We start from the raw sequence: 23597 nt of genomic DNA on the forward strand, positions 1-23597 counted from the left end.
ACTTTACACAGGCTTTAAGAAAGGCACGTTACACACGGTGTAACGGGTGAGATATGTTGCGCTTCTATTAGGAGCATAGCGGTATTTTGGGAAAAGACCGGCACTGCATACTTCCGGAATACCTGCGTGTGTGGAGACCGAGGATTATGTCCTTTTTATTTTCTGATGTTCATTTCTAAGTTTCTTTGACTAACCCATAACACTGTTGCAAAGAAAAATAAAAAAGCACGCGTTTTGGAAACCTGTCTGTGTTTATATGATTTCTGTTGCAAATGGAGTTTTAGTGAGCTCTCCCTTGACCCAGACTCAACGCGCTACAACGGCTTGTATCTAAACAGTAGCCGACCAAGTAAGCCATTGTTCACTGTCTTCCTCCTTTCTTTCACAACTACAGTGGTAACCTTGACCTACGAGTGCATTAATGTACGAGTTTTCCGAGGTACGAGCGGTCACTCTGTCGTTTTTTTTGGCTTTTTAACGCGAGCACAAAATTGAGGTACGAGACGCCGCTGCTAGATAGCGAAGCGAAGCCAGAAAGCGAAGATTGTGACGAAAATTAAGATAAGCAAAGAAGAAATAGTAAAAATTACAGTTTGGGGATACATAGTGTACAGGAGTGATAGTAAAAAACGAGTTTTTCCTCCGCCTCCGCTTGGCCCCTCTACCCCCCTCCACACACACACACACACACACACACACACACACACACACACACACACACACACACACACACACACACACACACACACACACACACACACACACACACACACACACACACACACACACACACGCGTTTTCGTTAGCTCAAGTCGTCTTATCTCCAAGGAAAATACACTAAATAAAACCTTATTATATCTTTACATACTCTTTCTATTATGTTTTTATACAAGATTTGTTATTTAGAAATGTATTTTCCAATTTAATAACATGAAACATAAAAACGGGGTGTCATTTTAAGTATTTTCAATATGGAAAACTGATTTGATGTGCGAGCAAATTGAGATACGAGCTCGTCCACGGAACGAATTAAACTCGTAGGTCAAGGTACCACTGTATTTCTCTGGGGAGTTTATCACACAGGTGAGGTGCGTTTTTTCACTTCCGATCCGAAATTTCATTTGTCTAATGTTATGGGGTTCAGTTTTTTGTCTTGAAGTTTGTGAAACCGGAAAAAACCCAGGAAGAATCCATAAATTAGCCCCGTCGTTGTTTAAGCCGCGGGGTTCAAAACGTGGGGAAAAAGTAGCGACTTATAGTCCGAAAAATACGGTATAATAATGTCATACAGTACCCTGAAGTAAAAACCCGGGATCAGAATTATAGCAAGAATTCATAAGTCAGACCTCTGATTATAAGAAATGACAACACCTGGTCAATTAGATTTAAAAAAGTACAAATGTATTTTCTACTGATTTTACTTACACTTTGGACAAAGCATTGGGACTCCTGACCTTTCCAGCCATATGTGGTTCTTCCCTAAACTGTTCCTCACAAAGCTAGAAGCACACAATTGGATACGATGTCTTTGGATGCACAAGCATTACATTTATCTTCACTTGAACTAGGAGACCCAAACCTGATGGAGCATGACAATGAGATATGGTTTACATGATTTGGAGTCGCCTGCTATAGAGCTCTGACCTCAACCCTACTAAACACCTTGGGGATACATTAGAATGCTGACTGCACCCTAGGCCTCCTCACCAAACATCAGTACCTGACTTTACTAAACACCCTTGTGACTGAATGAGCACAAATCTCCGCAGTCACACTTCAAAATCTAGTGAAACATTTTCCAGAAGAAGTAAGGCTAATTCAACAGCAAATATGGAATGGGATGTTCAAAAAGCATATACAAATCTTATAGTCATTTGTCCACAAAGTCTTGTCCATATAGTGTAAATATGATAGCACACAGTGAGAGACTGAATGATTGTAATCATGTGACAATGCAATTTATGTATTCACTTCAAAGTGGTGTTTTCTAAAAAGATTGTGGAGTAAAAAAATAAGATGAAATGCATTAGAATGAAGAGAAGTAAAAGTTTTCCAAAATTTTTACCACAGATCAACTGATAATCAATCTTCAACAGTAGAAAAAAAATTATAATAATAATGAAACACATTTGAAATGAAATGGAAATAAGCAAATTTGTGTATATATTGCACTTGTATGACATGATGTTATGTAATACCTAGAAGTGTCATTATAATGGTGTGCTTATTCACTTATTAAACTGAAACCACTGTGAAGAGAGTTATAGTGTACTCACTGTTTATCTTTATCTCCTACAATTCTCGTGTCCTCGGTTAATTTCTCTGTGCTTTGATTTTCTCCCGGTGTCTCAGATGAAAGTGCAGGTTCTGTAAACGCCGTCTCTTCTGTAATCTTGCTGACAGCCGGCTGGCTTCTCTCCTGCGTTGACGATTCAGACTGCTTAGCACCTTCACCGACCTCAGACGTCTCCTTTACGGACTTCCCATCCGAACCAGAGACCAAGCGGCTCTGTCTTTGGTCTTTAGTGGAAGAGTTTCCCTCGGGTGGGTTTTCAGACCCAGACGAGGCTTTGGGACGGGGCTGAGGTGATCTGCCTTTCTTTCCAGTCTTATTCTCTGCTGGAGTCAGTTCAGAGGCACCATCTTTTAAATTTTTCCCACTGGGTGTTGAAGAGGCCTGAGAGGAACTCTTAGACGAGCCAGAGGTTTTCTTAGGCGTGGTGGATTTGGCTGACAGAGAAAATAAAACTGAGTAAGTAAAAAGCTTTTTGTGAAACTAAAACAAAGCCCTGAATCATAAAAACAGTAGCAACAATGGTAGAAATAATAAAGAATAATTTTCTATCTATCTATCTATCTATCTATCTATCTATCTATCTATCTATCTATCTATCTATCTATCTATCTAGTGTATATATCACAGCTATACAAATAACAGCTATTTCTATGTTCACTGAAATTTGCATAGGAAACTATCCAAGAATTTTAGATTAACATTAACACATGCAAAATCCTGTCCAATCCAAACGGCTTTTTAAAGCCCTACATGTGTGAACAGAGCAACATCGACACAGTGCTCTAATCATGAATTGAAAGTATTTTTAGCAGTGTAAATGGTATATGGGTTACGGTGTTGTTCCAGCTGCAGAGGTGCCAACAAAAAAGTGTACATCAAAAACCATTATGTACAGTGGTGGACAGGATGGCCATTTTCTTCAGATGTGAAACAAGCAGTAGCAGCAACGAAACAGCATAAGGAGGCCAAAGTGCAGTGTGGCTACTAATTAGCAACACTAAACAAAGACCACAATCCTGCTTTACTGCTCCCTATTGGTTTATAAGATCGATGGTTGTCAATTCAAAGGTCAACGTTTACCGAGCATGAAGCAAAAATAATTGCATCAGAGATGCAAAAAAGGATCTTACACATATTCCAGTCAATCACCTTTCACATTAGGCGAATTTGGTCACAAAAAGCAGAAACCATAATTTACAGGTTTGTAGTAGATCCCCGTAAGCGGATAAAAGTTCTGAGACTGAAAGAGTGGGACAGCACGTGTTGATTTCTGGTTACTCGTGTTAGTGTAATAAGCATTATTATTATTATTATTATTATTATTATTATTATTATCATACACTTTGCTCTGTAGATTAAATTTAGTTTATAATTTCAGTTACATTTCTAACTTCATTTTCGAGTTTCAATTAAAATGCAGCAATTTACCCAATATACACTACACTCCTAAACAATTGTGAAAGCAAAGAGCAGAATAGGATGAACTGCATTGTGTTTTGATGGATATTACTCGTGTCTCATGGAGCTGAAAAGTGAATTGAAAAGACTCATACCATAGGTCTGATTTCTATATTTAGCATGGTACTATTGATTCTTTCCCCAGCTGTCTGGCATCAGTGCCATAAATAATACTACTTGAGGGGAAAAATGCACAAATAATTCAATCACACAACAAATAGATTCTTCCTAATATTTCAGAAATCACAGTGAAACAAATATTTTATAGAGCCTAGTTCAAGTACAGTGACAAATACAAAACTAAACATGTAAAGCCTAAACCATGTTGCAATGTCTCGTATCTAAAGATAAAAAAAGTACATAACAGAAAGAGGCAGCACAGACTACTTTCTCTACACGTAGTTCATGCAAGCATCATGCGTTATACAAACAACATGCAAAACAAGGCAACTCTGTCATTCTCTGACTGCACACTTCCTGTCAGGTTGAGAAAGGACAGAAATACATAGCTTCTCATGCAGTCACACGAGCATTGCAAAAAGCACCTACAAGTTACTACAGTATATGCCTGCTTTTTTTAAAAACATATAAACAATGCACACACACATTAATACACGTAAGTGTGACCAAGCATGAAGCGACACTCAAAAGTGAAAATGGGGAAGTCGGAGATGTCACACGATGCAGCGCTCTTGGCATCTATTTCCTTAATTCCGATTTAAGATTAAATGTTTCAGTTGAATTGCTGTTGATGTAACCAACCACATTTTTGTTTTAGCTAAAGTACTACTGAACTGAATATTATAAATGGCATAAATTTTGTAATGTCACTTCTAAATTTTTTCTTTTTTTTTTATGTTTTTTTTTTTATTTACCTCCCTCACCAACTACAGCTTTCATACAAAATCTTACAGCCCTACACTACACAACCACAGCTACAACCAGCACAACCTGATTATTGAAGGCTTGATCGGTTTCATATTGGCTGATGTCACACAAAAATCAAGAAAATAAAAAAAATCAATCATATATTAAAATCTCACTTGCATTTATGTGTAATAATTCAATCTAGATTACTAGAAGGTAGATTTCATTTCATTGCTTCCATTGAACAAAATATTTAGTGTTATCTAACAAAGGATTCTCATATGTCACATTGTGGTCTATTGGTGCTTACAACAAAAATATTAGACAAATATATTTTTACATTACTACTACAGCATTAAAAGATCTATCCATCAAACTATATACACTATATGGATAAAAGTTTGTGGATACCTGAACACAAGATTTGTATGTGCTTTTTTGAAAATCCCATTTGACCTCAATTGGTGTTATAATTAACTCCACTCTTCTGGGAAGATGCTCCACCAATCTTTGGAGTGTGCTTTTTTTTTGTTCTTTCAGCCATAAAGGCATCAGTAAAGTCAGGTTCTGATATAGTGTGGGAAGGCCTGGGGTGAATTCAGCGTTCTGATTAATCCTAAAGGTGTTTGTGTTCAAAGGGTTGAGGTCAGAGCTCTATAGCAGGCCATTTGAGATCTTCCACTCCAACCTGCTCCAATATGTAAAGCATATATTCATGAAGCTGGCTTGTGAACAGAGGCATCATGCCGGAACAGGTTTGGGTCTCCAAGTTCAAGTGAAGATACATCCTGTACAATAGTGTGCACTTCAACTTTCTGAGAAACTCTTTGGTAAAGAGCCACATATGGCTGGAAAAGTCAGGTGTCACAATACATTTGTTATATAGTATATTTTTTCCCATGCTGAGTGTTTATATTATAATTGTTTTATAGTAACAGCACTAGGAACATTTTGTAGAATTCATAAAAAAGCATGCTTTTTATGGCTCCATGATTCCTACAAAACCCTAAAGGATGTTCTGAATAGAGGTCGTTTTGTTTGTTGGTATTAGACAGTTCGACTTTTGATGAGAATTAAACAATCGAGATGCAAAAAATTTGCCAAAGCTGACATTTCAAAAGTCATTTAAATGCATATACACCAACCAGGTGTAATATAAATTCTTATAACATTATGGCAGGTGAAGTGAATAACACTCATTATCTCTTCTTCATGGCACCTGTTAGTGGGTGAGAAATATTAGGCAGAAAGTTAACATAGAAGCAAGAAAAATGGGCAGGCGTAATGATTTAAGGGAATTGGCCAAATTGTGATGTCTAGACGACTGGGTCAGAACATCTCCAAAACCTCTGCTCTTGTGGGATGTTTCCATTCGGCAGTGGTCAGTATCTTTTAAAAGTGGACTAAGGAAGAAACAGTGGTGAATTACAGGGTCATTAGCGGCCAAGGCTCATTGATGCACGCGGGGAGAGAAGGCTGGTCCGCGTGGTCCGATCCAACAGACGAGCTCCTGTAGCTCAAACTGCTGAAGTTTATGAAGTTAATAGTGTTAATTCTTCACGGGTCAGGACTGTTTTGGCAGCAAAAGGGGGACCAAAACAAAAAATTAGGCAAGTGGTCATAATTTTATGCCTGATCCGTGGCTATAAAGTTATGCCTGGTCAGAGTATCCTGGCCTGTTAAATATTCATAAAGCTGGAGGGGTTCCATTGCTATGTGAATGTATTTTAATGTATAATTTTAATGTATATTATTATTACTATTATTATTATTATTATTATTACAAACATTATTTAGATCCTTTTTTTGGCCCAGAAAAATGTTTCAGGACCCTCTGATTCAATACTCCAACAAAACTGTAGTATAAAAGGGGAATGACACACAGGGTTCCTCCATGCATTGCACATGCAAGCACGATGCTCCGGCACCACTTCCATCCCGGATACTCACCGTTCCCACGAGCTGTGGTTCGTGTGTTTTGTTTGGGTGGAGGAACGGAAGCCTGTTTACTCGTGCCCTTCTGTACTTTTTTAACCCCTGTCTTGCCATCCTTCCTCACCCCTGCGCCAGTCGCCCCATTCGAGGCCTTGCTGGATGCGGCCTGTTGTTTTTTAGCAGCAGATCTCTGAGCTCCAGACGTGCTGGCCTGTGGGCTGCATTTATTTTCTTTCTTTTTTACAGCAGCGGTGGCAGGACCAGAGCACTCTGGCGTATCAGAAATGAAAATGAAATGAAAAAAACGGCAAATCCGACAGACAGACTGATAGACAGACAGATGGACACACAGACAGAAGGACACTTTGGGGGAAAACCAGCTGTTTTATCTTATTTCAAATCACAAATACTAAATCAGTACAGTTTGATGTAAAGCATGGTAAGTTTTTATACAATTAGCCAAAGTGGATAAAAATAAATTGCATCCTGAATCTTAAAAGGGAAGGAAGTCACTTTTCATTAGCATGGCACTTTCCTGTAAAAATTAGTTTACTGAGAACTATTAAAAGTTAATCAGGAAAGATCTGTCTGCACAAAGTGCTTCAGACAAGGCGGAAGAAATACAGCTAAAACGAGCAAAATGCTGAACACTCGTCTTTCTCAGCATAACAAAAAGTTCACATTTCAACTGTAAAGGCTTGCTAATAGCAGTGACATTCTCACTGCTTGCACTAAAGAAAAAAAATCGATGGTTCAGATGGAACGCGAGAAATTTTCTGAACCCAGACAATCTTGTTAGAAAGGAAAGAAAGGGAACAGTCTCAAATCTGGACATGCCGAATAGAAAATAGTCTCGCTGTATCTTTCAGCTGTTGGTGTAAACAGTGCCAGACAAAAACACTCTGCTCAGGCCACACTGCTCGATCAGAACACTACTACATCTACCAAAAACCCAACCACAAATTACTCAAGGTTGTATGTTTCTCCCTGCGAATAGATGTCAATATTTTATTCCATATTTTAATGAGTGCATGAGACACCGAGATATTCCCTTAATACTATTTATCAGATGCAGCTGAGTAAGAAAGTTTGCATCTCCTAATTATTGTGAATGATTCAACATTTCACTATTTCGTTTTTTTTTTTTTTTTTTTTTTTTTACTAAATTAAATAAATTAATTGCAAGAAGTAAAAAAATAACATGTATCTGCAATCTGGCTGCTAGATTTTGCTGACATGTTGTCATTGTGCCAGTAAAAACTGAAAGAATATTACAACTGAAAGAATCTCCAAACTGCTCAGAGGTTACAGAGGATGAAGACAATTAATAACAATTTGCCTTCATATTACAGAAATCCCCCGCTTTACCGCGGTTCGAATCTCGCGAGTTTTTTTGTTGTAATAATAAAATGTATTAATACAAATATAATTCATGTATTCTTGCAAATGTTTTCTGTGTGTGTTTAAAGTGTATGGGAGGATGATTTATGGCTTAAACAATAAACTTTCTTTTCGGCTTCTCCCGTTAGGGGTCGCCACAGCGGATCCTCCGCACGTTTGATTTGGCACGTTTTACGCTGGATGCCCTTCCTAACGCAACCCTCCCCAATTTATCCGGGCTTGGGACCGGCACTAAGAGTGGCTGGGGATGGTTCCCTGACCGGGAATCGAACCCGGGTCGCAGCGGTGGGAGCGCTGCATCTTAACCACTAGACCACCAGGGGTTATGGCTTAAACAATAATAATACATTTTAAAAAAGCATTTTTGGAGCTTTTTTTGGAGTTTATTACGTTTTTGGAACGTAACGACCGTGATAAACGGGGGATTACTGTATCTCTTTATATACTATTGGGCGTCTATGTGATGATGAAACGCTAAATAAGAACTAACTCACAAAATCTTCATTTTGTCTGAAGGATGCATTTTGTCTCAACTATTGCACTCAAATCTGCACTTTGCAACAAACAGTTCTGCTATAACACGCACAAAGACCACCTGCCTCAACATGCAGCTCCAAAATACAAAGCACGAAAGTGTAAAAAAATATATACATCCTCTCTATTTTACATTGCAACTGAATGTTTATTAAGAATAAGTACATGTACGAAATCAAATGTGTTAAGATTTCTGTACATTCCTGCCAAAATGTATATTCCTGTAGGGCTCTCAAACTATTCTTCTTAAATCAAGGACCAGTTTACATACAGTAAGTTATTATTATATTTATATAATTTATAATTTATATAATAATAATTATATTATTTATTCTAAATATTATATATATTATTCTAAATATTATTTATTCTAATCCTGAACTTTTTCCCTGGAAGACCGCAGGTGGAAATCTTTTCTTATAGGTTCTTTTTTATATAAAATAAATGTATTAATTATATATATATATATACAGTGGGTACGGAAAGTATTCAGACCCCCTTAAATTTTTCACTCTTTGTTATATTGCAGCCATTTGCTAAAATCATTTAAGTTCATTCTTCTTCCTCATGAATGTACACACAGCTCCCCATACTGACAGAAAAACACAGAATTGTTGACCTTTTTGCAGATATATTAAAAAAGAAAAACTGAAATATCACATGGTCCTAAGTATTCAGACCCTTTGCTGTGACACTCGTATATTTAACTCAGGTGCTTTCCATTTCTTCTGATCATCCTTGAGATGGTTCTACACCTTCATTTGAGTCCAGAAATCTTTGATTATACTGATTGGACTTGATTAGGAAAGCCACACACCTGTCTATATAAGACCTTCCAGATCACAATGCATGTCAGAGCAAATGAGAATCATTAAGGTCAAAGGAACTGCCTGAAGAGCTCAGAGACAGAATTGTGGCAAGGCACAGATCTGGCCAAGGTTCCAAAAAAATTTCTGCTGCACTTAAGGTTCCTAAGAGCACAGTGGCCTCCATAATCCTCAAATGAAAGACGTTTGGGACGACCAGAACCATTCCTAGAGCTGGCCGACCAGCCAAACTGAGCTATCGGGGGAGAAGAGCCTTGGTGAGAGAGGTAAAGAAGAACCCAAAGATCACTGTGGCTGAGCTCCAGAGATGCAGTCGGGAGATGGGAGAAAGTTGTAGAAAGTCAACCATCACTGCAGCCCTTCACCAGTGGGGCTTTATAGCAGAGTGGCCCGACGGAAGCCTCTCCTCAGTGCAGGACACATGAAAACCCGCATGGAGTTCTCCAAGATGGTGAGAAATAAGATTCTCTGGTCTGATGAGACCAAGATAGAACTTTTTGGCCTTAATTCTAAGCGGTATGTGTGTGGATAAAACCAGGCACTGCTCATCACCTGTTCAGTACAGTCTCAACAATGAAGCATGGTGGTGGCAGCATCATGCTGTAGGGGTGTTTTTCAGCTGCAGGGACAGGACGACTGGTTGCAATCAAGGGAAAGATGAATGCGGCCAAGCACAGGGATATCCTGGACGAAAACCTTCTACACAGTGCTTTGGACCTCAGACTGGGCTGAAGGTTTACCTTCCAACAAGACAATGACCCTAAGCACACAGCTAAAATAACGATGGAGTGGCTTCACAACAACTCCGTGACTGTTCTTGAATGGCCCAGCCAGAGCAATGACTTAAACCCAATTGAGCATCTCTGGAGAGACCTAAAAATAGTTTTTCACCAACGTTTACCGTCCAACCTGACAGAACTGGAGAGGATCTGCAAGAAGGAATGGCAGAGGATCCCCAAATCCAGGTGTGAAAGACTTGTTGCATCTTTCCCAAAAAGACTCCTGGCTGTATTAGATCAAAAGGGGGCTTCTACTAAATACTGAGCAAAGGGTCTGAATACTTAGGACCATGTGATATTTTAGTTTTTCTTTTTTAATAAATCTGCAACAGTGTCAACAATTCTGTGTTTTTCTGCCAATATAGGGTGCTGTGTGTACATTCATGAGGAAAAGAAATGAACTTAAATGATTTTAGCAAATGGCTGCAAAATAAAAAATAGTGAAAAATTTAAGGGGGTCTGAATACTTTCCGTACCCACTGTATATATATATAATAACCCTGGTAGTCCCTGGACCCCACAGCTTCAGAAACCTCAGAAAAGAAAGTAAGAAAAACACACACAAAACAAGGACAAACCTGCACGCACATATGCACACACAATATGTTACCTTCTGTGTCTTCAGCCTCTGGTGTAATCACAGTCTTCTCCTCAACAGAAGTTTCTGGGGACTCAATGTCCACTTTGACCTCTTCTGTAACTCCACTAGGGACTGCATGTCCATTAAGATTCTCTGTGCTTACTGCATCCTCTGAGAAAAAGCAAACGACACGGTCATTTAGCTACACGCTTAATTATATCTTCTGTACATCTATGGCTTCAGATAACTAACAATATATTTTATGGATTTATTAAACGCTCTTAAAATCAATTGTTAGTAAGGAACATCAAGCAAGTTTTTGCTTTTGTAATTAGTATTAAATTGCTACGTGTTCAATCAAAAAGGATCTTTATTGGTTTCAATTGTAGTTTCTCTCTCACACACAAAGGAGTTTGTTCCCTTTTCGCAGCTCCACACAGAAATAAAAAAATGTTCACTGAATGACCTGCAATCAACTCACTCAACCCAAACACATTAAATACACATACAAATATCACATGCATGAATGTTTTATTGAGTAAGAAGGCTACCCTGGTCTGGAATAAGAACCCCTTTCTTGATGAGTTCCTCACGTGTTTGTCTGGTGGAAATTTTCCTCTCCAAAACTAGAACAGAAGATATAAACAGAAATGCTGAATACAGCACAAAAGCTGTACTTATAAAAGGCACATGACTCGTTTGAATTAAAGTCAATAAACTATGATTTGTGTGTATTGTAAGTCTTATACCCAAGAACATAATCTGTTTTTATCTCCCAAATTGTTTGACTCTTACCTTCTTCTGTAAATGAACACAGTTAGGCACTATTTTAGCAAAACCTCAGAAATAATAAATGTTATGTATTGTGATGATTAATGGTATATTCCTGCCTATATATTTAGGCATTCTTTATATAATATAAATAAGAGAGATGAAGCCAGATTTGTCACAAACAAAATATTCTTAATGTTAATGTTTAGAAAGAGGCTAAAAAAACAGAAACAAGAAAGAGTAAATGTTGTCCTCTTGCAGAGATAATACTGACAAGGAGGCATCATCTACCTTTGGAAAGATCCTGGAACTTATCGCTGGTTCGTTTCTTTCGCCATTTCCAGGGTTTGAAGATTTTGCCTAGAGAGGAGAGTTTCCCTTTCCCTTTCAGCTGAGCGGACTGCGAACCTCCGACTACCACATCGCAGTTGGCCAGAGATGATTTTTCCAGTCCATCCACTGTAAAGAAACCCCATACAAATCTGATGAATAGATTAAATGAATGGGGGCAAATTCCTGACTTTCAGTACCGTGACATTCTGTATTAAAGTAAAAGTCATAGACTAAAAGCTAATCACTAATCGGGCCGAGAAATGAACACCAGTATGCACATTAATATATATATACTAAAAAATCCTATAGAAAAGTGGAAGCTCATTGATTAAGACTGAGGACTTTGGACTGATCAGGATCGAGTTGCACCAAACTCAGCACCACTGTTTAACCTTCAACTGCTTAGTTGTAAGACGCTCTGGATGAAGATGTCTGCCAAATTCTACATAGTCACAATAGAAAGCAACAGACAGACAATAGCAGGGATATCAATATGTTCTTGATCTAAACCCTATGTTTACAAGCCTATACTATCTTTATGACCCAAGCGGAAGTACGACCCTCCATGTAGTGCAGTATTATGAACAAAACCAGCCAAATCAACAGCCTGCACAATAACTATACGCAATAACAACAGTAAAAGTTTTACCAAAGGTTTTACATTTCCCAAAGAGGTACACTAGCATTAGCACCTTCAGGCTGATCCTAAAGAGCTCAAACATGATCTGTTTAAAACAAGATTAAATGTAATGTCACAAACACAGTGAGGAAAACAAGACAGTGTGTAGCTCCAGGGTCTCTGGATTCAGTCTGAACTCAGATCTTTGTGCAAGTTCTTCCTGGGTCCACATGGGATTCCTACATGTTCTCAGGGTTCCTCTCATCTAAATAAACTATGCTGAATGGTCCCTAGGTGTGAAGGTGCATAATGGATTAATTCCAGGGTGTATTTCTGCCTCACTCACAGTGTTCCATAGATAGGATCCATCATGACACTGTCTAAGATGAAGATGAGTGATTGAATAGTCAGGAGATATGGAGTGACATCCACATCTAGGTTCTGATGCGAGTCTACAAAAGTCTCTAAACTGTAACATTTTTGTAATGTGTTAAATAAAGAATTAAATAAACAATGCAAGCAAATGATCCAATAGCTTTACGAGCTGAAAGCTCTCATGCTCTTTTTGGGGATCGGAACTGTCCTGAAGTTGGATTAAAAACCTAATTTTACAAAAATCGAATGCGCACATTCATCTGTAACATCCATTCTGAAGTAGAGTAGTGTCTAGACATAGAAAGGCATATTTTAAGGGAAAAAACACCTTACTGAGACAATTCACAGTGTTTTTTTTAAATATGGAAACATTTCAAAAATACACCTGCCCTGAAAATATATATTTAGATATTTTTCCCTATACATATATTTAAGATATTAATTATGGTCACTGTCACTACATATGAACCAAGAGTCTGGATCTCTTATTTACACCGTCTGACATACGGCTTCTTTCAGTCTACAGTAATGAAGCTGACGACACAAATGCTCTACATCAACCCCCCACCTCGTCTTCACAATCAGCAGTACACTACAACTGGCACATATCTGAGAAGCCTGGTCCTTACCATTGGACTGACACTGAGTTCATTAGCGTGCACGTGTTATAGGAGCATGCCAGGCGCTCCCACCGCTACCACACACCTGACCTTCTCTAAACAAACGTCAAAATATCAGCTCGATCGTGGACGCCCTTGGCCTATGATTCCACTAGAGATGAGTCAAGTCAAGCCGCTTGGAATTTAAAACCAGACCCATGTGCTTGATTTAGACCAAGACGACTTTATTCCTTCACTGAAATCTTCATGACATGTCTACTAGTTTCCATCTGAAAGGATGATCATGAATAGCAGCTGCTGAAGGTCTATGTCGAAATCAGGTTAAGAAACAGCTTGACTATATTTGCCTATAAGCTATAAACTAGGTGTACAAAAAAAAACATGACATCTTTCTTTGACGTCAACAAATCGAGTATCCCCACTGCACATATTGCTAAAGACACAACTCTAGCTTACATCCTTCCTCGCACATTACGTGATTCCGTAGACAACTAACCATTCGAAATAATGGAACATTAAAATATGATGGAAACTATTAAAAAATTCAATTTTAAAACAAGGAAGACAGAGAGTCAGAGCGAGAGCGAGAGAGAGAGAGAGAGAGAGAGAGAGAGAGAGAGAGAGAGAGAATGACTGTGAGATCTCAGCTGAAGTGCTTTCCAATGTGTCTTTCATATCAGTGCTCTCATGGCAACCTGTTTCTTATTAGATTAGTCATACTATTGGCTTGCCTCACTGACTAAATATAGAGGGAGTCGAATGAGAGAGGCTGTTGGAAGAGGTGGGATGTGGGTGTGATTTCTTTTGGTTAAGTGTCATTCGAACACAAATCAAATGATATACCTCAGCTATATGGCAAACATAACATCGTTTCTCTGTCCATGATCAGTCACACTACCCCTTCTCAATATCTAGACACATTCTTTTTCTTGTGTATGAAATGCTCTTGTCCTTTCCCTAAACTCTCATCCAGCTTTTGCTTTGCAGTTCAATTATATTAATAACGAATCTGTTTGAGGCTTTTATGAGGTCAAGGAAAGGAATTTTTTTTTTTTTTGCGCCTCCATTTTCTGTCTAATCTCACTTTCAGTTCATAATAAATAAACACTGAGTGGAAACAAGAGAAGCGAACGATTCATTTACCACATTGTTCCATTAAGGATTGGAAAGATACTGTAATGTTTATAATTGTCCTTGATGACCTACCCCATTAGAGTGATAAGGACAGCGTCTTTTTGTGTTGATAAAAGGTTAAATCCCGCCTGGATCATATCAATATCTTAAAAACCAACCAACCAACCAACAACAACAAAAAAAACACGCCACTTATGAAATCTAGCCAAATCGCATTTTTTCCTAAAGAAAATGGCATTGCACTTTAGTCTAATGACTTTCTCAATTTTTTTTTTTTATTATTTTTTATTTTTTTATTTATTTAATTATTTTTTTTATCTGATTCAGTATTTGTTGATGGGGGTTAGAAGTGAAGATGTAAAGATGTGAAGACAGACAGACAGACAGACAGAGGTCTAGATCTAATAACCTGCAAACAAAACTAAAAAATAAACTATCATTTGGATCATTTCACACGTCAAACATTTGTGACAACTTTAATTTGTCACTGCTGGAACATGACCAAGGTGTAAGTGCCATAAGCCACAGTTAGGTGGGTTTTACCCTATTTTAATGCACTCCGGTTCACACTGGGTGGCTTTTGCCTCCATGTAATGATTATATCATGCCTTGATTATCCATTACATATAGTTCTAAGTGAAATGTCTGTAACACAAGTACGTTCCTTTAATCACTTACGTTATAGAAGCTGTAAACTGTTGTTTTCTGGGCTAGCTATGTTAAATAGAATCCAAAAGTTGTCTGACCTGACAACCTCTTCATGGTGGAAATCTGAAAACGGTCTACACAGACTGTATGTAGTTAAATTTCTCCACAGGAAACATTATCATATTGGTCTTCGATTATGTAGCTTGTCCAGGATACCTGCCAGTGTAAAATAGCTGTTACTATAGAAACATCAACAGTTTAGAACGAGTATAATCCCATCCCGAGGCACCCTGAGGTTGCTCCAGCCCCAGTCACGTCCCACCTTATAAAGATTGTAGACCTTAAAAGAAGTAGATGCCGACCCCGCAAACATCCCGAACTATCTAGAGACGTACCAGCGCCAATTGGAGTTTTGACATTGGACCTCTTTGAGTGTTTGAAGGCTCTGGCATGGAGAGGCTGGTGTTGGATCTGTGATGATCGCAAATGTTGAGCTATTTTATGAATTGCTGAGTAGCTCCTAGTTTTATAACCACAAATGACTGTAAAAGACTATAGAAAGATCATTACTCATAATCTTACAATCCAGCACTCATGTTAATTCTCACTCTCCAGTGTTCTGTATTGTTTAAAAACTTTAATCACACTCTTGATGTCACCCAAATGAGGATGGGTTTCCCTTTTGAGTCTGGTTTCTCTCAAGGTTTCCTTCTCGTAACATCAAAGGGAGTTTTTTCTTGCCACAGTTGCCATGGCTACTCATCAGGGATAAATACACACCATTCACCCTGACTGTTGATTTCTGTAAAGCTGCTTTCAGACAATGTCTGTTGTGAAAAGCGCTATAGAAATAAACTTGACTTGAGTATTAACATTAATCAAATATTATATATCTCACATCTTTTACATATCTTAAACATTTTGGTATTTAAAGGTGGCACACAAAATGTGTTATGCCAGAAAAGAGAGAAAAATCTTCTAAATAATTGTTTAATGCCAACACAAGGATGTCGAACAGGGTTGGCTATTTTGACAAAAGGTCCCAAAACTCTGTTTTATATATTGTAAAGAATTGCAGCAGACCGCCAAAAGGCGAGAGAGAATATAGAAGCCGGACAGGAAAAGCACAACAGAGGAAGAAGAAGGGAAATCAGAGGCGGCAGTGCAGTAAATGTCCAACCCTATTTGAATGTTCGTGCTACCGCATTTGGCAATTCAAAGCGCCACTTATTCAAGGACGACATCGCCGAGCTTTACTTTCAGAGTCATCGGCAAACCTGGATCTTTGAAACCTATTTTTCATCTGCCTATAATTAGTAGTATAAAATTACTAATGAGTGGGTTAATGTTGCTCATTCGTGAAAGCTTATTCTTGTTTTTTGACTATAACAATTAATCACCAGTCACCAAAAAAAGATTGTTGTACAGTTGTTTTGACATTTTCCTTGTGGAGCGAGAATTGTGGAGCTCTATCTTATATCATGAATACAGTAAACAGTAGTGCCTTTTAAACATCCACAGACGTCTGTTTCACGGTCATATTTTGGAAAAGACACTTATTATTCTTCTATTTTGCTTGGACCTATATTTTTTTCTTTCTTTTTTTTTATATCCTCGTAACAAATCTAGCACTTTTTTATTTTGGATGTTTTGGACTAGCGAAGGCTGGAGACTAATTCCAGATGAAAGGAATACTGAACCAACATGGCTGACATTCCATACTTCATCGCCATACATCGATCTTAACTGAGGTTAATTGAAAACCAACTTGACCATACGACAAGACACCAAAGCATGTATCCAAGTTCTGTAAGCGTTAGAGAGCAAAAAGCCGACTGGAGTGTTATTTATCATGGGATGACCTGCCCAGTAACTGGACCTAAATCTATTGGACTGCTCTTGGATAAACTGGATCGCAAGGTCAGAAAGAAATCTCCAACTCTAACCAAGAACACATTTGAAAGCCATGGAAAAGCAGTTCAGCTTGGAGAAACTAACTGTCTGGGTGCCAAGAGTGTGTAAAGCTGGTATTCGTGCTAAGAGAAGATTTTTCAGTGAAAACAAAGTTCGAAAATATGCATGCCGTTAAATGACCTATATAAACAAAAGGAACATGTATGTGTCAATGAAAATAAATACAATAAATAAAAGCCTTGAAGACTGTGTTTTTAAACTTTTGACAGGCAATGTATATGTATGTATCAATGTTCGAATGTATGTATGTATGTATGTATGTATGTATGTATATATATATATATATATATATATATATATATATATATATATATATATATATATATATATGCATACACACACACACAAGTTGTTATTAGTAATGAAAGTGTCTGTACACTGCTGAGTTGAATTTGTTACAAAAAACAACTTATATAAAACTTTCAGAAAGTCGAGAACCGAAAACAAAAGCTGGCTCGCAGCAGAAGGATGTCACACGACTTACTGTCACAAATAAGTCTTGGGTGGGTGCAGTTTTACTCTCAAACTATATAGTGCGCAAATATGCGGTTTGGGACGCAGCCAAACTTTCCTATTAATGACAGTCGGTGACTTAGAAAATCTTTCTTCAAGTCGGAACGCGTAAACTATGCATGCACGCGCACAGACACACTTCACTCATACACTCACCAGTGGTTCCGTGAGACAGGCTGGACACTGATGTTTGGCCCATGACGGTTTGTGTGTGTGTGTGTGTGTGTGTGTGTACGCGCGCGCCAGCGCCGTTAACGGGCCGCTACGCAAAAGCCCCGCGCGCTCCTCCTGAACAACTTCCGCTCCAACGATTGAGCGCGCGACTCATCGTCACCGGCTGCTCGAGCTCCGTGTATCGGTTTAGCGGCTCTTCATCACAGCACGCGCGAGGAACGAGAAAAACAATAAAAAGTAAAGCACGGGTTCACTGCCCTAAAATACCGAGCATTCCTCCAGGGGAACTGTATGCAAACCAACAGCAGCTCGTAGAGAGGAAGTGGCCTGACTCCTCCTTTCTCAGGCCCCTCAGCCTTCAGCAGGGCCGGGCGATACCACCGAGTTCCTCTTTCACCCGATTCCAATAGCAAACAAACACAAAGCATGATTTCAGTGCCTACTTCAGAAGTTCGAAAGCATATTTTCCATGCTGGACCAAGTTCATCCATTACACTTCATAGACAAAAGTATTAGGATACCTAACTTTTCCAGACAGATGTGGTTATTCCCCAAAGATGTGGGCACACAAATGCATAGGATGTCTGAATGCTGTAGAATAAAATTTTCTTTTCATTTAGGAAACCCAAACATGTTCCAGCATGATGATGCTCCTGTGCATAAAGCGAGTTCTATGAAGATTTGCTTTACATGGGTTGGGGTGGATGATCTGCTATAGAGCCTGATCTCAACCCTACTGAACACCTTTGGGATAAACTGGAACGCTGATGGCCTCCTCATCCTACATCAGTACCTGACTTTACTAATGCCCTTGTGGCTAAATGAGCGAGATCTCTACAAGCACACTCCAACACCTAGTAGAACATCCACCCAGAACAGTGGAAGTAATTATAACAGAAAAAAAAAAAATCAACTAAATGTGTAATGGGATGTTTAAAAAGTGCATACGAATCTTATAGTCAGGTGTCCACAAACATTTGTCTATAAAGTGTATCTCATGTCTGTCTTTTCAACTGCACTTTTGTTGCAATATTTCCTTTATTCTTGGAAGAGTTGGTCAATTACAAATACTGGCACTTTATAGGAGAACCCTTTTTTTTATGTTTTCAAACATTAATATAAAAAAAATCTAAAGACTATGTTATATATATATATACATACATACATACATATACATACATATACACACACACACACACACACACACACATACATATACACAGTAGTGTGATCCTGATTTCTTATTTTTTCACACTTTAATGTTTCAGATAATCAAACTTAATATTATATAATATTACTAATAAATATTAGTAAAAGAGAACACAAAAAAAGCCCACAACATGCTGTTTTTAAATGAAGGTTTTTATGAGGGAAATGAGGAAAAACTAAATCCGAAACTACACGGCCCTGTGTGAAAAAGTGTTTGCCCACTAAAACTAATAACTGGTTGGGCCACCCTTAACAGCAACAACTGCAATCAAGCGTTTGCGATAACTTGCATTGAGTCTGTTACTGCGCTGTGGAAAAACTTTGCTCCACTCATCTATGCAGAATTGTTGTAATTTAGCCACATTGGAGGGTTTTCAAGCATGTACCGCCTTTTTATGGTCATGCCACAGCATCTCAATAGGATTCAGGTCAGGACTTTGACTCGGCCACTCCAAAGTCTTCATTTTGTTTTTCATTTTGACTTGCTGCAGAACCCAAGTTCGCTTTAGCTTGAGGTCACAAACAGATGGCAAACATTCTAACTCAGGATTTTCAGCAGAATTCATGGTTCCATTTATCACAGCAAGTCTTCCAGGTCCTGAAGCAGCAAAACAGCCCCAGACCATCACACTACCACCACCATATTGTACTGTTGGTATGATGTTCTGAAATGTGCTGTTACTTTTACACCAGACGTAATGGGACAAACACCTTCCCAAAAGTTAAACTTTTTGTCAAGCGGTTTTCATCTTGGAACTCTGCCATGCAGACCATTTTTGCCCAGTCTCTTTCTTATGGTGGAGTCATGAACACTGACCTAACCTGAGGTAAGTGAGGCCTGCAGTTCTTTGGATGTTTTTGTAGGGTCTTTTGTTACCTTTTGGATGAGTAGTCGCAGTGCTCTTGGGGTAAATTTTGGTCGGCTGGTTACTCCTGGGAAGGTTCTCCACTGTTCCATGTGTTTGCCATTTGTGAATAATGGCTCTCACTGTGGTTCGCTGGAGTCCCAAAGCTTTAGAAATGGCTTTATAAACTTTTCCAGACTGATTACTTTCTTTCTCATTTGTTTCTGAATTTTTTTTGGATCTCAGCATGCTGTCTAGCTTTTGAGGATCTTTTGGTCTACTTCACTTTGTCAGGCAGGTCCAATTTAAGAGATTTTTTGATTGTGAACAGGTGTGGCAGTAATCAGGCCTGGGTGTGGCATGAGAAATTTAACTCAGGTGTGATAAACCACAGTTTTAACAGGGGGGCAAACACCTTTTCACAAAGGGCCATGTAGTTTTGGATTTTGTTTCCCCTCAATAATAAAAACCTTCATTTAAAAACTACATGTTGTGTTCACTTGTGTTATCTTTGAATAATATTTAAATTAGTTTGATGATCTGAAACATTAATGTGTGACAAACATGCAAATAATAAGAAATTAGGAAGGGGGCAAACGTACATTCATACACACACACACACACACACACACACACACACACACACACACACACACATATATATAAAATGCTGCTATAGACAACAACTGACCTGAGTTACAGTTATTTTTTTAAGCAAGGTATTCACTGAAGAGTTTTATTTGCACCCTTTGTTTATTTAATTGATCAAAAGATAAATTTTATATTTGTGGTTTCTGTTTATTATTTATAGTAATAGTATGATCATTGTATTATGATAATTTTATTAGTTAGATTGTTTAATTAGTTTGATAAGAATTAGTACTTACTGTTATGTTTCACATGCTGAAGAATCAGTTGGAGTTTTGGGATTCATCCAAAAGGACTAAAGTGCTGCTGCATTTTTTTTTTTTTGTAGACATTAAGCAAGGCCCAATTACCCCTGGTGCCACTATTACATGCTTGAATGGTGTGTGTAATGTACAAAACAGTGACAAGTGGTGAAAATAGGCTAACATGACTGACACCAAAGAGATGTAAATTAAAAATCTAAAAATAATTTAGTTAGAAAATAAATCTTGGGCACCATTGAGGAGCATTTGTTAATTCGAAAGTTTAAAAGCCATTCATATTGGAATTTTTCTTTAATGAAGACCTAGTGCTATGTCAAGAAGTCAAAAAGATTCCACCTTAAAAGTTGGTCCCTTTCGAGTGTTCGCAAATATCTTTGATAACTCATACAGCCACTGTTTGGCTTTATAACTGCATCCAATCTGGTAACTGGATATACTAACTGCCTTCATATAACATCTGGGAACCATGGGGCTCAAAACATCCTTCGTTTCCTGACTTTTGGATTGTTGTCTTGCTGGTGAATACTTTTAAAACCCTTTACTCAATTCTAAAAGGGGCAAATATTTATGGTTTATTCAGTAAAATGTTTAGTAGCTAATAAACCAAAGCAGTGCCTAAACCCTGGTTAACCGCTGGCAGCAAAAGTAGCCCAGTTCTCCAACACTGTGAACCTGGCAACATTGAGAAACAGTAAAAGACATACAAGAGAATCCATTCTGATTCTGCATAGTTATTTTCATTTCTTTTTCAGTTCCACCACAATGACTATAATTACTACTTAAACCCAATGTGACCCCCCATGCTGTTAGTTCAGGTCCTTGCTGATTTTGTGCCTGATTCATCATAGTAAATGACAAATGATAATTTATTTTTTTGGGTAAACATATCTTTAAATGCATAATTAGCTTCCTTCTAGATGTCTCATGACTTTACTCAAGAAGAAAAATTGTATTATCTAGCAAGAGAAATCTTCTATGACTCTATGACTATAATTATAGACTTCGGACTCCATGTTTGTTTGGACACGCCCACTTTGCGCAATCCAATCAAATGGTCAATGATTTCTGCCTGAATATCCTGTTTCACTCAATAATGCATTAGGTTACGGACGTAAAACGCATTATGATTTCCATTTTGCTGTGTCTTTAAAGCGAACGTTTGGCATCAATGTTTGTACAAGAGAATCAATTTCCAAAAGGAAATGTACTTGATTGATATTGATATTATTTCACTTATAATTTACCACAAGCTTGCTTTTTTTGCAGGTCCTTCGGCTTGAAAGAATCTTTTAGATCTAGAATTTTGGTATTAAAATCTTTTAAAGCAAATAACAAGAAAGAAATGTAACTGAGAAACAAGTTGGCTGAGCTGTGTAGACTAAGATTTTATAAAAAAAAAAAAAAGAATACGTTTACACATATTGTCTAAATCCTTTCATTTGTGCTTTGAACCGTTCAAAATAACACTTTCTAGTGCAATATTTTAGCATTAAAGTACAATTAACGATTTCAGCAAAATATCCGCTTCAATTGTGATTAGTAAGATTAACATTTGCCATTATGTACCCTCCATCAGAACCTGGCCTAGCTTCACTGTGATCAAGTGTTTAATGCTGGAGCTACTTCAGCAGTAGTATTTAGTTTATCCTTGACTTCCTGAAAAACAGGCCAAGTGCCCCCTCATCCACCATCCCCCTCCCCTTCCAGTTTGTCTTTGGCTTAGCGACGAAGTTGTGTGTGGGAGGGATCCGGACAGGAAGTCTTACGGAAAGGAGCCTGCTCTAGAGATGGAAAGCATTGTTCTCTAAGCCGAAGTTCTCATCCAGCTGCAGCTACCCACCCCTTCCCCTCTTCCTGAGAACTATACCGATCCTACGAACGAAGATGAAATCCGTGACTCAGTGCACGACACCATTTGGGAGCAGGAGCCATATTTATAGGCTAAAGGATGCATTTGTATCACCTCACATCAAAGGGCTTGGAAACAAACACCAGTCAGGGTTAAGAGGGAAAAAAATTATTCCTTTTGAATCAGCTTTAGGAGCAGTGAAAAAAACAAAGAGAATTTGAGATTTGGGTCAACTTTAATTAGAAATCCATCATTCCATCATTATTATACTTTGACTGTCCTGAACCATTATTATAAGTGTCATACTTGATCAGAATTCTCCTGGTGGTTGCCCTCGATGGCTAGAGGATGGCCGTAACTTTCAGTCAGGCTGATAGCATGCTCTGTCTGCTTCTGATCAACATACACTCTGACAAGATTTGGCAGGGCACCTTTTGTCTCTCAAAGATAAAACACACACACACACACGCACACACATAAACCACACAGCGGTACACAAGGAAAACTGATCCACTCCCTGAGATACCTGATATGTCTATAACTATCTGTATAAATAATTACATTAGACAGAAAGTTATTTCTAGCACCTCTTCCTTGACAAGTAATTATATAATGGTTATACCGATATAAGGAGTGCATATTTTGTCTGTATGAGGCTGTGAACCTAGACGAAAAAAAAAAAAATGGGGGATGCAGTTTATGCGGTGCCTGGGGGGGGGGGGGGTTTATTGCAATGGGGGGCCATTGCATACAGAGTAGTTATTCTTGTACTGTATATTTTCCCTTTTCTATTGGGAGGGGGAGCTAACTATGATCTTGCATACAGCAAAGGTACACTTTGCACCCCGGTGTGAACCCTAAATCACAAGATTTTTGAGATACAGTTTTTAAGATTTGGGCAAATCTTTGCTCTTCGGGATCAATAACATATGTTGATCTAAGTTG

The 23597-nt window shown here is 38.3% G+C and overlaps 1 protein-coding gene across 8 annotated transcripts in view; it reads right to left on the reverse strand.

The window, feature by feature from the left end:
- Positions 1-23597, reverse strand: part of phactr2 (phosphatase and actin regulator 2) — a 279098-nt gene that overhangs the window by 14080 nt on the left and 241421 nt on the right. For 3 of the 8 annotated variants that reach the window (XM_083538536.1, XM_083538539.1, XM_083538538.1), the window contains 5 exons: positions 11740-11907; positions 11229-11303; positions 10708-10848; positions 6572-6826; positions 2277-2730 (listed from right to left, as the gene is read on the reverse strand). In XM_083538536.1, the coding sequence (XP_083394662.1) occupies positions 2277-2730; positions 6572-6826; positions 10708-10848; positions 11229-11303; positions 11740-11907 (1093 nt within the window). Of the gene's footprint in view, positions 1-2276; positions 2731-6571; positions 6827-10707; positions 10849-11228; positions 11304-11739; positions 11908-17820; positions 18239-23597 lie in introns of those variants that run through there. The other 5 variants (XM_083538540.1, XM_083538543.1, XM_083538542.1 and 2 more) reach the window with 3 other exon arrangements.

Source organism: Silurus aristotelis (genome assembly GCF_946808225.1).
Source record: "Silurus aristotelis genome assembly, chromosome: 4".
NCBI lineage: Eukaryota > Metazoa > Chordata > Actinopteri > Siluriformes > Siluridae > Silurus > Silurus aristotelis.